The following is a 13,807-nucleotide window of genomic DNA, read 5'->3' on the forward strand; positions in this document are numbered from 1 at the left end:
TATATGTTAAAAAAAAAAAAAAAAGATAGTAGGAAGGGAAAAATGAAGGGGTAGCAATCGGAGGGGGAGACAAACCATGAGAGACTATGGACCCTGTGAAACAAACTAAGGGTTCTAGAGGGGAGGGGGTTGGGGGATGGGTTAGTCTGGTGATGGGTATTAAAGAGGGCACATATTGAATGGAGCACTGGGTGTTATACACAAACAATGAATCATGGAACACTACATCAAAAACTAATGATGTAATGTATGGTGATTAAGATAACATAATAAAATAAAAGTAAAAAAAACCACAATTCTCATTCACAAGTGAACATGTCAAAGTTTTATTTAACATGATGACAAAGTGGGTTTGAAATAAAATATAAACCTGGGGTTTTTTTTAATCATCATGAGCCGGTAAAAAAGAATGCTGAGATAATGCTAAATTAGATACAAAACTGGTTAACATAGTACAGGGCAATAAAACTGTATCCTGGTCAACATAGTTTAGAGTTGTTAATATCTGTAATGCTAATCAATTATGCATTAAGTTACATGTCCCTAGATGATCCTAAGGTGGGCTTATTGGCATGATAGTAAAAGGTCATGTAACTATTCCTCTTTTGCCTTAGCCAATTTTGGGATATATTTATAATTTCCCCTTCCCACCTCCCACTAAAAGTAAGCTACATGTGCACTGCCGTTTATGAATCAGAAAAGGTGGGTGTCCCCTACCAGCTGCTCATGTAATAAAAATAACAACAAAAGTTGTATGACATGGGGAGCCTGTGTGAGTCAGTCAGTTAAGTGACTGACTCTTGGTTTTGGCTCCGGTCATGATCTCAGGGTCATGAGATAGAGCTCCACATTGGGTTCCATGCTCAGCAGGGACTCTGCTTGAGATTCTCTCTCTTTCTCCTCCTCTGCACCCCCCCCCACTTGTTCTCTTTCTCTCTTTAAAATAAATAAATAAATCTTTAAAAAAATTTGTACAACATGGTAATAGGTTGCTTTATGAATGTTTCTATCATTATTAATATTCAAGTAGGAAATGTGAGGGCTTTCTGTCAGCAACTGTTGTAGACAGGATTCTAAATGCAGAGTGAGGCTAAAGTAGATATTTTCTAAAGCCTCTATCAACACTAAGAGTTTTGACTGTCAAGCTCTATCAATAAATATTGAGAAAATCAAAAGAATATCACATATTTTCCTTGTCCTCAAGAAGTTTACAATCATGTTGCGGTCTAATGGACAAAAAAAAAAAAAAATAGGAAAAAACATAAGGTTGATGAGCTGCATTTAACTTTGTGTTAAATTTTCAGGCGCCTGGGTGGCTCAGTCGGTTAAGCGTCTGCCTTCAGCTCAGGTCATGATCCCAGGGTCCTAAGATCGAGTCCCACATTGGGCTCCCTGCTCGGCAGGAAGCCTGCTTCTCCCCCTTCCCCTCCCCCCACTAGTTCTCTCAATCTCTCGCACACGCTCTCTCTCTCAAATAAATAAAATCTTTAAAAAAATAATTTTGTGTTAAATTTTCAGTAGGACAAGGAAGATAATGATGGTTGAAAAGGTAGGGAAGACTTGACGGAAGAGGTAGGAATTAAGTTGGTCTAGAGGACTGGTAGGTGATATGGGCTGAGTTGTGTCCTCCCCAAATTCATATGTTGAAGTCCTAACCTCTAGTACCTCCAAATATGACTGTATTTGAAGAGGGGTTTTTTTTAAAAGAGGAAATTAAATTAACATGAGGTCAGTAGGGTAGGCCCTGCTCTAACATGACTGGTGTCCTTATAAAGGACACCAACACACAGAAAAAATATCATGTGAAGACATGGGAGAAGATGGCCATCTACAAGCCATGGGGAGAGGTCTCAGAAGAAACTCCCATGCCAACATCCTGATCTCTGACTTATAGTCTCCACAACTGGGGGGAAATACATTTCTGTTGTTTAAACCATCCAGTCTAAGATACTTGGTTTTGGCAGCCCTAGCAAACTTATACAGTAAGGTTAAAATCTGGAGAAAGATTAAAAAGTAAAAAAGGAGAAACCTCCAGGGGAAAAAAATACAATAAAGAGGTCAAAATGAGTATAGACGTAGATGAAGAGTAAAATTTTGAAACATAGGTTTACATTAGTGAAAGTCACCTGTAACTACCATTGTGATAAATAGGATTTTCTCGGGGTTTTTTAGTATTGTGTCTTGAAAGACAAATAAGCCTTTCAACTTTCACATCTCTATCCAAAATTTGCTTTCTCAGAAAGATCTTACCCCACCACCCTTTCCAAAACAGTGTCTTTTACCCCAAGTCATTTTCGAGCCCTTCACTCTGCTTGGTTTTCTTCACAGCACTCAAATCTAAAATTGTAAAATTTATTTTTAACTTATTATTGCCTGTCTCCCCACACTGGAATGTGAGTTCAATAAGATCAAGGACGTCATCTAATTCACTCCTTTCTCTAGTACCCATAATAGTAATAATTAGTAGGCACTCCTTACAGATCTACACCTAATGAATGAATTGCTCTGAGAAATGCAAGCAGGACAGAACCTTCTTTAAAAGGCATGGGAAAGCCGAGAAGACAATTCTGGCGCACACTGCAGGGGTAGGATTCTGTCTGACTTCCCCTTGCTTCAGGGGCGATAAATCTGAGGCCTTGAGAAACTACCAATCCTGTGTGAGGGGCTGCCCAGCAGCAGATGAGAGAGGCTTGTCCACACACACACACACACACACACACACGTGCAATGCGCACACTGTGTTAGCACCATGTGAAAGGGAAAGTTGGATTTAGGGCAAGAACATTCTTTTGCACAGCAAGCCAAAATCTCATGGGGATAAATGTACAAATAAAATGCTGAGGAGTGTCTAAAATAATATGTATCACATTATTCTGTTATATACACTACAGGTCACATGAGGAAACTGAAACTCTCTGCAGCCCTTCCCAAATATAGGGAACCATTTAGGGCTGTTCAAAATGATTAGGATTGGCAACTCTGGCACCAGAATGAATAACTGCCTTGGTTCAGCTGTTCTTTTTTGCCATTTTTAACAAGTACATTTTAATGGCCATTATTGTTTTATTCATGTTAAGGTTTATCATTACTGCAGTTAACCTCACATTTATTTTGGCTAGTATCCTTCTTTGAAAGTCTTTGGCATTTCAGTTGGTTTTGATTTGTCTTTTTGGTCACACTCCATTAATAATAACTTAAATTTGAACGGTGCTTTTCAGCTTACAAAAAAAATCGTATTATCATTTGTGTCCTTGAACAGCTCTGTGGGAGAAGCTGAGATTATTATTTCTTTTTTATAGTTGCTGTTTTATAGGGAAGGAAACTGAGGCTTAGTGAAGATAAGGGACTTGCGCAAAGTCATAGACATGGTGAATAGCAGAGCTACAGCTCAACTCCAGGTCTTTGGCTTCTTCTACAAGGCTTTTCTCATAATGACATGAAACCCATCACAAAGTTGGCCTGACTGGCAAAGATCCACTGTCCACACACAGTATATATGTTTATGTTCATGCATAATCAAGCGCACTCACACACACACACACACTCACGCACGTGTGGTATCAAATAGAAATCTAAGAAAACAGCAACTAGAACTCACATTATTGTGTCCTGCACCCTCAGAAAAAGGAAAAAGAGGCAAGAAAACCCATTACTACCATTTCTCCCAGCAGAAATTCCAAGGCTCCTTCTTCCCGCCAGGTGTTTGTATAGCATTACACAAATCTGATGTTCTTTTGAGTGATTTGGGGAGAACCACCACACCACTTTGACCACCAAAAATATCCTCAGGGACAAGAGGGAAATTAGTAGGTGTAAGTCAAGCGGTAAATTCTAACCAGGGCCCCTGTATAAATATTCAAGTTAAAACTGAACAAAGTTTATTTAAATAAAGAGCCAGAGAAATGGCAGATGGCAGACCTAAAGAGGTGGTTTTCAGGAGAGAAAGGCCAAGCTTACAAGAGGAAATAATTGTAGTAAAGAAGGATCCCACTGGGCCTTTGGTATTCAACTGGTCTTCTTCCCAGGCATTTCGCTTCCTTCCAGTTTTCCAATGTTTTATTAGATTGTCCTGGTTTAAAGATTATTAAGTGCAATCCAACACATTCACTGAATTGATGGAAGGGTGAAGGGCCAAGCATGCTCCTTATTCTTAAAGGCATCACCACAAGCTTAGGGTTTAGTAATTAAATTCAGTCATCCCCAAAGATGGAATTAAGTCCCAGCTTATACATCACCAGGTATTACCATGTATTTCTGGTATGGATTAACATTTTCAGCTCTCTAGTGACTGCCTTAGACATTGAATGTTAAGGACTTCAGAAAACAATTGAGTCTTATTTTTAACAAATAAAGAAGTTGAAGGGATCTCTTGAGATATATAAAACAGAAATAAGGTCTGAAGTTCTAGTCTTCTAAGTGGACAAAGTAAGGAATAGTGGTATATATAGTATACTGTAATTTGTGTCTTAAAGGTGTGTGTGGTATATGTGCATATTCTTAGAACATCTCAGGAAACATGAAGAAAATGGGAAAAGTTGTTGCTTCCAAGGGAAGGGATTTAAGTTACTGGACAGAAGTGGGTGGGAAATTTACTTTTTTTCTGGATATCCCTTGCTACTCATTAATAGTTTATACATCTGTCACGTCTACTAAAAAAGTATAAGCTCTTTGGGGGCAGGGCCCATTGACCATATTATATTTACCATTGTAATCCCTGGATGGGTCTAGCATTGTGTTTGGTAAGTAGTCAATAAATTTATCATTGAGTACTTACAGCAGATGTTCTTCTTTTCCCATCTAAAATAAAACTGACTATTACCGAGTATAAATCAATACTAATTTCGTGGCTCTTTCCAAATGGTTTATAATAATTAATCATTCTTAGACAGAAAATAATTCCTTTCTATCTCCTCCCATTTACCAGCCCATGTATTATTTCGAGTACATTTGAATCAACCAGTTCTTGAGACTATTCTGATTTATGAAATGGAGGACATTTTATAAATCATTTTGCTGACAGATGTTTTGGGGAAAAATAGTTAGTATACTTTAAAAAATTGTAAAGAGGTGAATTTTGTGGTAGAGATTCCATTAAATATTTTCTTAGGTGCTTTTTATTAACCAATTCTTTTATAGCATGTTCTCACTCTTGGCACTACTCTTGAATAGGATGTCGCAAAGTCAACACATATTTTCTAAGAAGTGGAAAACTATGATCCAGAATTAAGTAAGGCAGAAGCAAAGAAAACAAACTCACAGAATGGAAATTATAATTATTTAGAGATAGAAGTTTATTCAAAGTTCTCCAGAATATTCTTACATTAAAAATTGTGAGAACCTTGCCACTTCTTTCTCCAGCATAATGATGACACTCCACTGAGGATTCAGATTTTCATCAAGACCTTTGAAAGGTGTGGGGAGCACCTTATTATGTCGTGTCAGTACCCTGGAGAACAGACTTCAATGTGTACCACACTTGCCCTCTAGTGGGCCTTTGTGAGCACTGCAGTTCCCTGGGCTTTTGGGTTTTCAGCCCTAGGCATTTCCAGAGGTCTTTCCGAGTTGGTTTTTTATAAACATATAAGCCCCATTAATATTTATGCCATTAACTGTTAAACTGCAAAGGATGCTATTAAAGGGCTTGTACAACTTATTCTCGTGAGTAGTTAAACATCATTGTTTTCTTTATACAACTAGTTTGCCTTGTAAACTCCTTTCTTTCATAATAGTATAAAGACAAACGTCAGCGCACTCCAGGTCCAATTAGGCAAATTCTAAATTGACGACTTTATAGTATTTAAGTAGAACGAAATGGCATTCCTGTATGTGCATAATTATGATAGTGATTTTTAAAATATTTTGGGACTGTCACATGAAGTACCTTCTCTCCAATTCAGAAGACTTCCACAGTTTTCATTACTGTTGTTTGCTAGCTCTTTAATGCTTACACTACTTTGTGACCACACCAAAGCAAAAGGCAGATGAAAAATCCCAGCCCCTGGCGTAAAGCCTGTCAATTACTAACCGTTTCCACTTAGAATAGAATTTTGGCTTGTACTAACAAAGCCTGACTTGCCACCAAGTTTGCCTCCTTTTGGACAATGTACTCTAGCCATTAAGATTAAGTTTAGTGCAAATGTGTGACACTCAAAATAATAGCGATTTAAAGAAGATGATAAAGCTTTAGCTCTTTCTTGTGTAAACAAATTTCAAATGTAAGGATCAATACGGACCTTCGGGTTCAACCAAGGCTGAGATTTATTCTAGCTTGTTACTCCACCATGCTCAGTGCACGGATTCCACTTCCTGGTCCCAGGTGTCTGGTCTGTTTCCAGGCAACATAACAACATTTCAGCCAGCAGGAAGGAAGAGGAAAAACAGGGCCACTCTTTTAGGATCCTTCTTGGAAGTTGTACCCATTACAACTACATCCAATTGGACAGAACTTTGTCACATCGCCACACTTGGCTGAAATGTCTTTATTCTGGGCTGCTCTGTTCCGGCTAAAAATCAAGAGTTCCAGTACTATGGAAGAAAGCAGAATTGATATTTGGGGATACACAGCAGTATTTCCCATAGCTTATAATCCCACCGATTGCCTTCATTTGACAGTTCCTACTCTTTTCTATTTTTTGCTTATTTCCTTCTGAGAGGTAACATCATCCTCCTTTCCATTTGCCTTCCACGGGTGATGTTCTGATGGTAAAGACTGTTTCCTTTTTCTCCCCCTTCTTTCTCTAAGTAAACTCGTCACTTGGCCTGCCAGTTTTCACCATGTTGGTGCATTCATTCCTTCCGCAGGTGATGGCTATGCCACCTGGCCCTCCACTGCTGGGAGTGCTGCTTACCATTTCCCTGGGCGCCATCAGGCTCATTCAGGCTGGTGCTTACTATGGGATCAAGCCGCTGCCACCACAAATTCCTCCTCAGATCCCACCGCAAATTCCGCAATACCAGCCTCTGGGCCAGCAAGGACCTCACATGCCTTTGGGGAAAAATGGCCTTAACATGGGCAAGGAGCTGCCCCGCATGCAGTATGGCAAAGAATATCCACATCTACCCCAATATAGGAAGGAAATTCAGCCAGTGCCAAGAATGGGCAAGGAAGCAGCACCTAAGAAAGGCAAAGGTAACATCATATTCCTGTGCTGTTATGAAACAGCAGCTTTCCAAAATCCGAAACTATAAGATCGGGGGAGAAGCTAAATTTTAGAAATTTTTATTTTGGACTGTGTTACTGACATTAAGTGTTTACTGTTCTCTAAACTCTATCCTTGAAAAGTTCAAGACCTAAAAATACAAGCAAAATTACTGTTTTATGTTGTGCTTTATTATTTTAACAGCATTAAATGGCACAAAACATATTTTTATTCCCTTATTCATTATCTATTCCAACATTTGGCAACTATTTAATGAGCATCTATTTTTGTGTCAGAAGCTGGGCCCGATTAAAGTGGTCGGGGAGGGGGGTGACAAGCCTACAGGAGGCTGCTAGAAGGCGTGGAGAGCAGGACTGCTCTGCCTCTTCCAAACTTTTCTTCCCTGAACCTGAGGGAAACCAATCTGGATTCACTCCCTCTCATTGACACTCACTCAAAAAGGGTACTTCTGATTAAGACCGTTGAAACTAGAGATGGACAGGTTATCAATGCAATTTCTCAGCATGACGATGACCTTGAGTGAAAATTGCACATGACTTGGTGCAGCAATATATTACCACCAAGAATTTAAAAAAAAGAAATCCATTATCTTAAAGAAACAGCTTTCAAGTGCTTTTCTGCAGTTTTTCAGGAGCACAAGGTAGATTTGGAATAGGAATAACTTCTAGTTCTTAAGAACCAATAGCCTTAAAAGACTTCGAAAAAAGTTTACAGCATCATCTAGTGTACAAAGAAAACTTGTGCTAGAATACCTTTTAAAAAGTATTTTTGAATACCATTAAAACTGCTTTTTTTCCAACAAGTATCTGGCCAACTTGTTTCTGCTTCAATAAGTCTTCGGAAAACTCAAAATAAAAACAGGTGACTAGTCAGTCTTCTTTACTGGGAGAGCAATGTTGTTAAGGACCTGCTGTGTTAGAAATATATACATATGAAAGCACTTTGTGAACCAGGTGCTGGATAAATGCCAGTGTTTTTAAGAGCACTTTAAGCTACTACACCTGTTAATCAATAAACTGAGAGGAGGCTATGAAGGGTAAGGACTGCATATAGAGATGAAAATTTTTCCCACTGCCTTCCAGCCATATTCATTAGTTATTCAACACCTACAAAATGCTTATCACTGTGAGAGACACTTTTTTAAAACTTCATGAGGTTCATCTGGATTCCTAGGAAACCTAGCAATCAATTGTAGGAAAAGAACTGCATCGGCATAGCAATTCCCTTTGAGGAACTGGAGGTCATTCCCACTGGTCCCTGAAAAAGCAGGAATCTCTCTGTCTGGGGTACTAGTGGATTTGGTGCTAAGAGGCCTAGAGGCCAGAAATGAAAGACCTGAAAATAATATAACTATTGTATGGCAATTATATATTTCAATTAAAAAAAAAAACAACACCTCTCTGAAACGACTTTTCTTTGTAAAGTAAGATCTGTTGAGAAAATCAATGGCATAGGTAAGTAAAAATGCTCAGTAAATACTAAAGCATCATAAAACATTTGAGTTGCTACATCTGGTCATTCAGGCAACCCTAAGAACAGAGTACATTCCGGGCACTGTGCTGGACACCAAGGAATCCTGATGAGTAAGACATGACCCTGCCCCAGACACTCTTGATATCGTAGTATGTACTACACAATTCACTTAGATATAACATGTCTTAATAGTACAAGACTATCGACTTAGCATAATTGAAGTATTCCCAATTTTCCTCTCTTCGGGAGCTGATATTCCACTTAGGGGATGATCTCAGCCATTTGTTCTCCTTCCTTTCTTAAGTGGCCTGCCCAGCTTTTGGAACTTCCCGTACTTATTCTGATGGGTACCAGATTGCAATAAGAGAATTTGCTAAGAATATGAGTTCTGTGGTTCTATTTTGTTCCCTGACAGTAGGTCAGTGAAAAATATAATGGTCAGGATTAAGATGTGACTACTGGTTAACATAAAACTTTGAGGCCATAAATTTCACTTATGTTTCATTTCAGTAGCATAGAAGATCCAGAGTTGTGTTACTCTGAAAGGCACAGTATAATCATCTTAACAGAGATGTGCTTTGTATTTTGACAACAATTTGTGAAAGCACAACGTCTTTCACATCTATTATCTAATCCTGTAGCGAGGCCATAATATTCTTGCTGCACAGAGAGGCAAGCCAAGACAGTGAAGGCCCAAGTGGCCCAGTCCAGATTCATTTCAAGATCAAGAAGAGCTTCCTGCTCCTCCCAGCTCAATTCCTTCTCCACGCTGCTTGTCAGCCCCAAGTATCTTATTCACTTCTTCTGTTTGAAACCCAATTTGCAAATGAGAAATAATTTATTAAAAATTTGAATTCATATGAGACTTAGGAAATCCTATAGCACATTAAAGAAATTAAGCAAAAGTATTTGGCTCTAGAGGACAGATGTGAAAGATGTTATTTATTTTTTTTTAAGATTTATTTTTTTTTAAGATTTATTTATTTATTTGAAGGAAGAGAAAGAGGGCACATGTGCACACATGTATGCGAGGGAGGGGCAGAGGGAGAGGGAGAGAATCTCAAGTTGACCCCCTGCTGAGTGTGGAGCCCTAAATGGGGCTTGATCCCATGACCCTGAGATTATGACCTGAGCTGAAATCAGGAGTCAGCCGCTTAACCTACGGAGCCACCCAGGTACTCCATGTGGAAGATGTTATTAAACCACGCACAAGATAAAATACTTCTATTCCCCCCTGATCTACATGATAATTACTTTACCTAACACATCATACTGTATTTCAACACAAGAGGAAATATTATTTAGCCACAAATTATTACATAAAAAACAAGGACATGGAAAAATATAGCATTAAATAGAAAAAGTAATAAAAAAATAAAAATGGAGAATGACTCCATTGTTTAAAATACACACACACACGCACGCACACCTAGAACACAAGATGGAAGCACATATAAACGTCAAGTGATTACAGGCAAATTTGATTTTTCTTTATCCTTTTTTGAATTTTCCAAACTCTCCGTAGTGAACACACAGTAACAAAACTTGGAGTTCTGTACTTGGAAAAATGTTTTGTCATACTTTTTAGCTTTTTTCCTTAACCAATGCTGATAAAAGCAGCTACAGGTATCAGTTCTCAAAAAGTATCTCAAACATGACAAAGCAATTATTAGCTGGATTGTTCTTCAAGTCCTGATAGTCCTGGAAGACAAACACATCATTCCTAGTCTTTCCTCTCAATAAGGAATAGACTAAGGTGTCGGACCTAAATAATGACCGTCACGACTTCCTTGAAGTGAAGAATAATAAATATTAACTTTCCTCCTTTCCCCCTCCCTCTCCGCCTCCCTCTCCCGCTCTCTCTGTCCCCTCTCTCCCAGTAGAAATACCATCAGCCGGTTTACGAGGGGAGCAAGGTCCCCGTGGAGAGCCTGGCCCAAGAGGACCGCCCGGGCCCCCCCGGCCTACCAGGTCATGGGATACCTGGAACCAAAGGAAAACCAGGGCCACAGGGATATCCAGGAATTGGAAAACCAGGTATGCCTGGAATGCCAGGAAAGCCAGGAGCCATGGGAATGCCTGGAGCAAAAGGCGAAACTGGACCCAAAGGGGAGACGGGGCCTATGGGGATCCCAGGACCGCAAGGGCCTCCAGGGCCTCACGGACTTCCTGGCATTGGAAAACCAGGTGCACCAGGGTTACCAGGGCAACCAGGTGCAAAGGGAGAGCGAGGTCCCAAAGGACCGCCAGGACCTCCAGGCCTTCAGGGTCCCAAAGGGGAGAAGGGCTTTGGGATGCCAGGCTTGCCAGGCCTAAAGGGCCCTCCAGGGATGCATGGCCCTCCTGGCCCCGTTGGACTCCCAGGAGTGGGCAAACCCGGAGTGACAGGCTTCCCTGGGCCCCAAGGTCCCCTGGGAAAGCCGGGTCCTCCAGGGGAACCTGGGCCCCAAGGCCCTGTTGGGGTCCCGGGAGTTCAAGGACCTCCTGGGATTCCTGGAGTTGGAAAACCAGGCCAGGATGGGATCCCTGGCCAGCCAGGCTTTCCAGGTGGCAAAGGGGAGCAAGGACTGCCAGGGCTGCCAGGACCCCCAGGCCTTCCAGGGATCGGGAAACCAGGCTTCCCAGGACCCAAAGGTGACAAGGGCATAGGGGGTCTTCCTGGGGCTCTAGGACCAAGAGGGGAGAAAGGACCAGTAGGTGCCCCCGGAATGGGAGGTCCCCCAGGAGAGCCAGGCCTGCCTGGAATCCCAGGTCCTATGGGTCCTCCAGGTGCTATTGGTTTTCCCGGACCCAAAGGAGAAGGTGGGGTTGTAGGGCCACAGGGGCCACCAGGTCTCAAGGGCGAGCCAGGGCTTCAGGGCTTCCCAGGGAAGCCAGGTTTCCTTGGTGAAGTAGGGCCCCCTGGCATGAGGGGTTTGCCAGGTCCCATAGGGCCCAAGGGGGAAGCGGGGCACAAAGGTTTACCAGGGCTCCCTGGTGCTCCAGGGCTGCTGGGACCAAAGGGCGAACCAGGAATCCCAGGGGATCAGGGTTTACAGGGCCCTCCAGGCATCCCGGGGATCGCAGGCCCAAGTGGGCCCATTGGACCACCTGGAATGCCAGGCCCCAAAGGGGAACCCGGGATCCCAGGGCCCCCTGGGTTCCCTGGAGTAGGGAAGCCTGGAGTGGCAGGACTTCATGGGCCCCCAGGGAAGCCTGGTGCCCTTGGTCCTCCAGGCCAGCCGGGCCTTCCAGGGCCCCCAGGCCCTCCAGGGCCCCCAGGGCCCCCAGCCGTGATGCCCCCTACACCACCACCCCATGGAGAGTATCTACCAGATATGGGGCTGGCAATTGATGGAGTGAAACCCCCCCATGCCTACGGGGCTAAGAAAGGCAAGAATGGAGGGCCAGCCTACGAGATGCCTGCCTTTACAGCTGAGCTGACTGCGCCTTTCCCACCTGTGGGGGCCCCGGTGAAGTTTGACAAACTGCTCTATAATGGCAGACAGAACTACAACCCACAGACGGGCATCTTCACCTGCGAGGTTCCAGGGGTCTACTACTTTGCATACCACGTTCACTGCAAGGGGGGCAACGTGTGGGTTGCTCTGTTCAAGAACAACGAGCCCATGATGTACACGTACGATGAGTACAAAAAGGGCTTTCTGGACCAGGCATCTGGGAGTGCGGTGCTGTTGCTCAGGCCGGGAGACCGAGTGTTCCTCCAAATGCCCTCGGAACAGGCTGCAGGACTGTATGCTGGGCAGTACGTCCATTCCTCCTTTTCAGGATATTTATTGTATCCCATGTAAAAAAAGAAAGAAAGATTTAATAGAAGAAAAGAAAATGACGCACCGAAAAAATCCAAATGAAAAACATAATTGCTTCAAAACATTTATATAGTTGGAAAGTTATATTTAAGTGAAAATCTAAACCATCATGTACAAATAAAAACTAAGATGCATGTTTAATGCTCTGCATAGCAGCCTGTAATTAAAAATGATGGGATAGATTTATGTATCAAGTACTGACACTTGTGTTGTACCCACTGGAATCATATTAGCTGTTGTATTGTTATATGCTTCCATGATAACCTGCTTATTCAGATCAGTCAAAATATTTCAGTATGAAAGATCATAGCTAATGAAAGTCACTTGCTCACATTGTTTAAAGATTTATAAATATGGCTTAAGGAAATGTCGATGATAACAATTATATACCGTATTTACTTGCATAATTTCCTCTGTCTTTGGGCAGATGTTTTGCCAGGGAAGGTGGGGGAGGAGTTCTGCCGTGTTACAGCCCCAGTGGGAGGGAGTCAGGGGGAGCAGTAGGGTTTTAGTCCAAGGGCTATTTCCCTCCCGTCAGAGGCTGTGTCTCTTATCAACACGAGTCCTCAGAATTGTGTATCTCGTGTTTCTGAAAGAACAAGTGAGCTAATCGCCTGCCGTGTAATTTACTCAGTAAATTCTGTGTGCCTCACACTGGATGAGACATTTGAGGGACATAAGACAGTGCCCCAAAAGGAGCTAAAAAAACACGTGGGAGACAGGAGCAGTAATTAACTCACTTATTTCTTAAGGATCCTTTTTGTTTTATTTTCCGTAATTTTTTTTCTTCCCTCCATGTAATTTCCACTATGACCCAACACATGGAACCCATATAAACACATGGAAGTCATAAGAAAAAAATAATAACTTTCCAGTTTTGTGGAATATTCATTATCAACAGTTTTTAATTATGTTTACATGTGTATAAAAATCCCCTTCTTTTGCCTACCCATACAAATGAGTACAATGAGGTTTCACCCATGAAAGGGCTATTGCTATTTTTCAGTAGCAGGTGAATTTTGAAGAAATTTCCTGGTGTAGTATATATGCAAACTGGCATGTTGTCTCAGGTTCCAAAGTCAATTTCCAAAATCCAAGCCATCCTTTATGTGGGGAGAAAAAAAATTTCAGAAATACATAGGAAAATAACTTTTTTTGAAAAAACGATTTCTCAAGTTTTAAATTTAAAAGTGGATGTACTAGTGTCGGTACTAAAACTGTAGGAAAAGAACTGTTTCTTTAGAAGCAACCTGTGGGAGAGCTATCTGAAATGTCAAAGGGCAGGAAGAGCCCCCGCTGCTTGGGTCACCTCACACTCAGCACAAATCAAGAGCCAATACAAGTTTAAAGAGAAAAATACGTATC

At 41.6% G+C, this 13,807-nt stretch overlaps 1 protein-coding gene across 1 annotated transcript in view; it reads left to right on the top strand.

Annotated features, from left to right (window-relative positions):
* Nucleotides 1-13,562, top strand: part of COL8A1 (collagen type VIII alpha 1 chain) — a 160,725-nt gene extending 147,163 nt beyond the window's left edge. Inside the window, 3 exon segments of the mRNA XM_021692326.2 lie at nucleotides 6,802-7,129; nucleotides 10,517-10,581; nucleotides 10,583-13,562. Of these exon segments, the coding sequence (XP_021548001.1) occupies nucleotides 6,805-7,129; nucleotides 10,517-10,581; nucleotides 10,583-12,424 (2,232 nt within the window). The 5' untranslated portion in view covers nucleotides 6,802-6,804 and the 3' untranslated portion in view covers nucleotides 12,425-13,562.
* The last annotated feature ends 245 nt before the right edge of the window (nucleotides 13,563-13,807 follow it).

This window comes from Neomonachus schauinslandi, chromosome 1, assembly GCF_002201575.2.
Source record: "Neomonachus schauinslandi chromosome 1, ASM220157v2, whole genome shotgun sequence".
NCBI classification, from domain to species: Eukaryota; Metazoa; Chordata; class Mammalia; order Carnivora; family Phocidae; genus Neomonachus; species Neomonachus schauinslandi.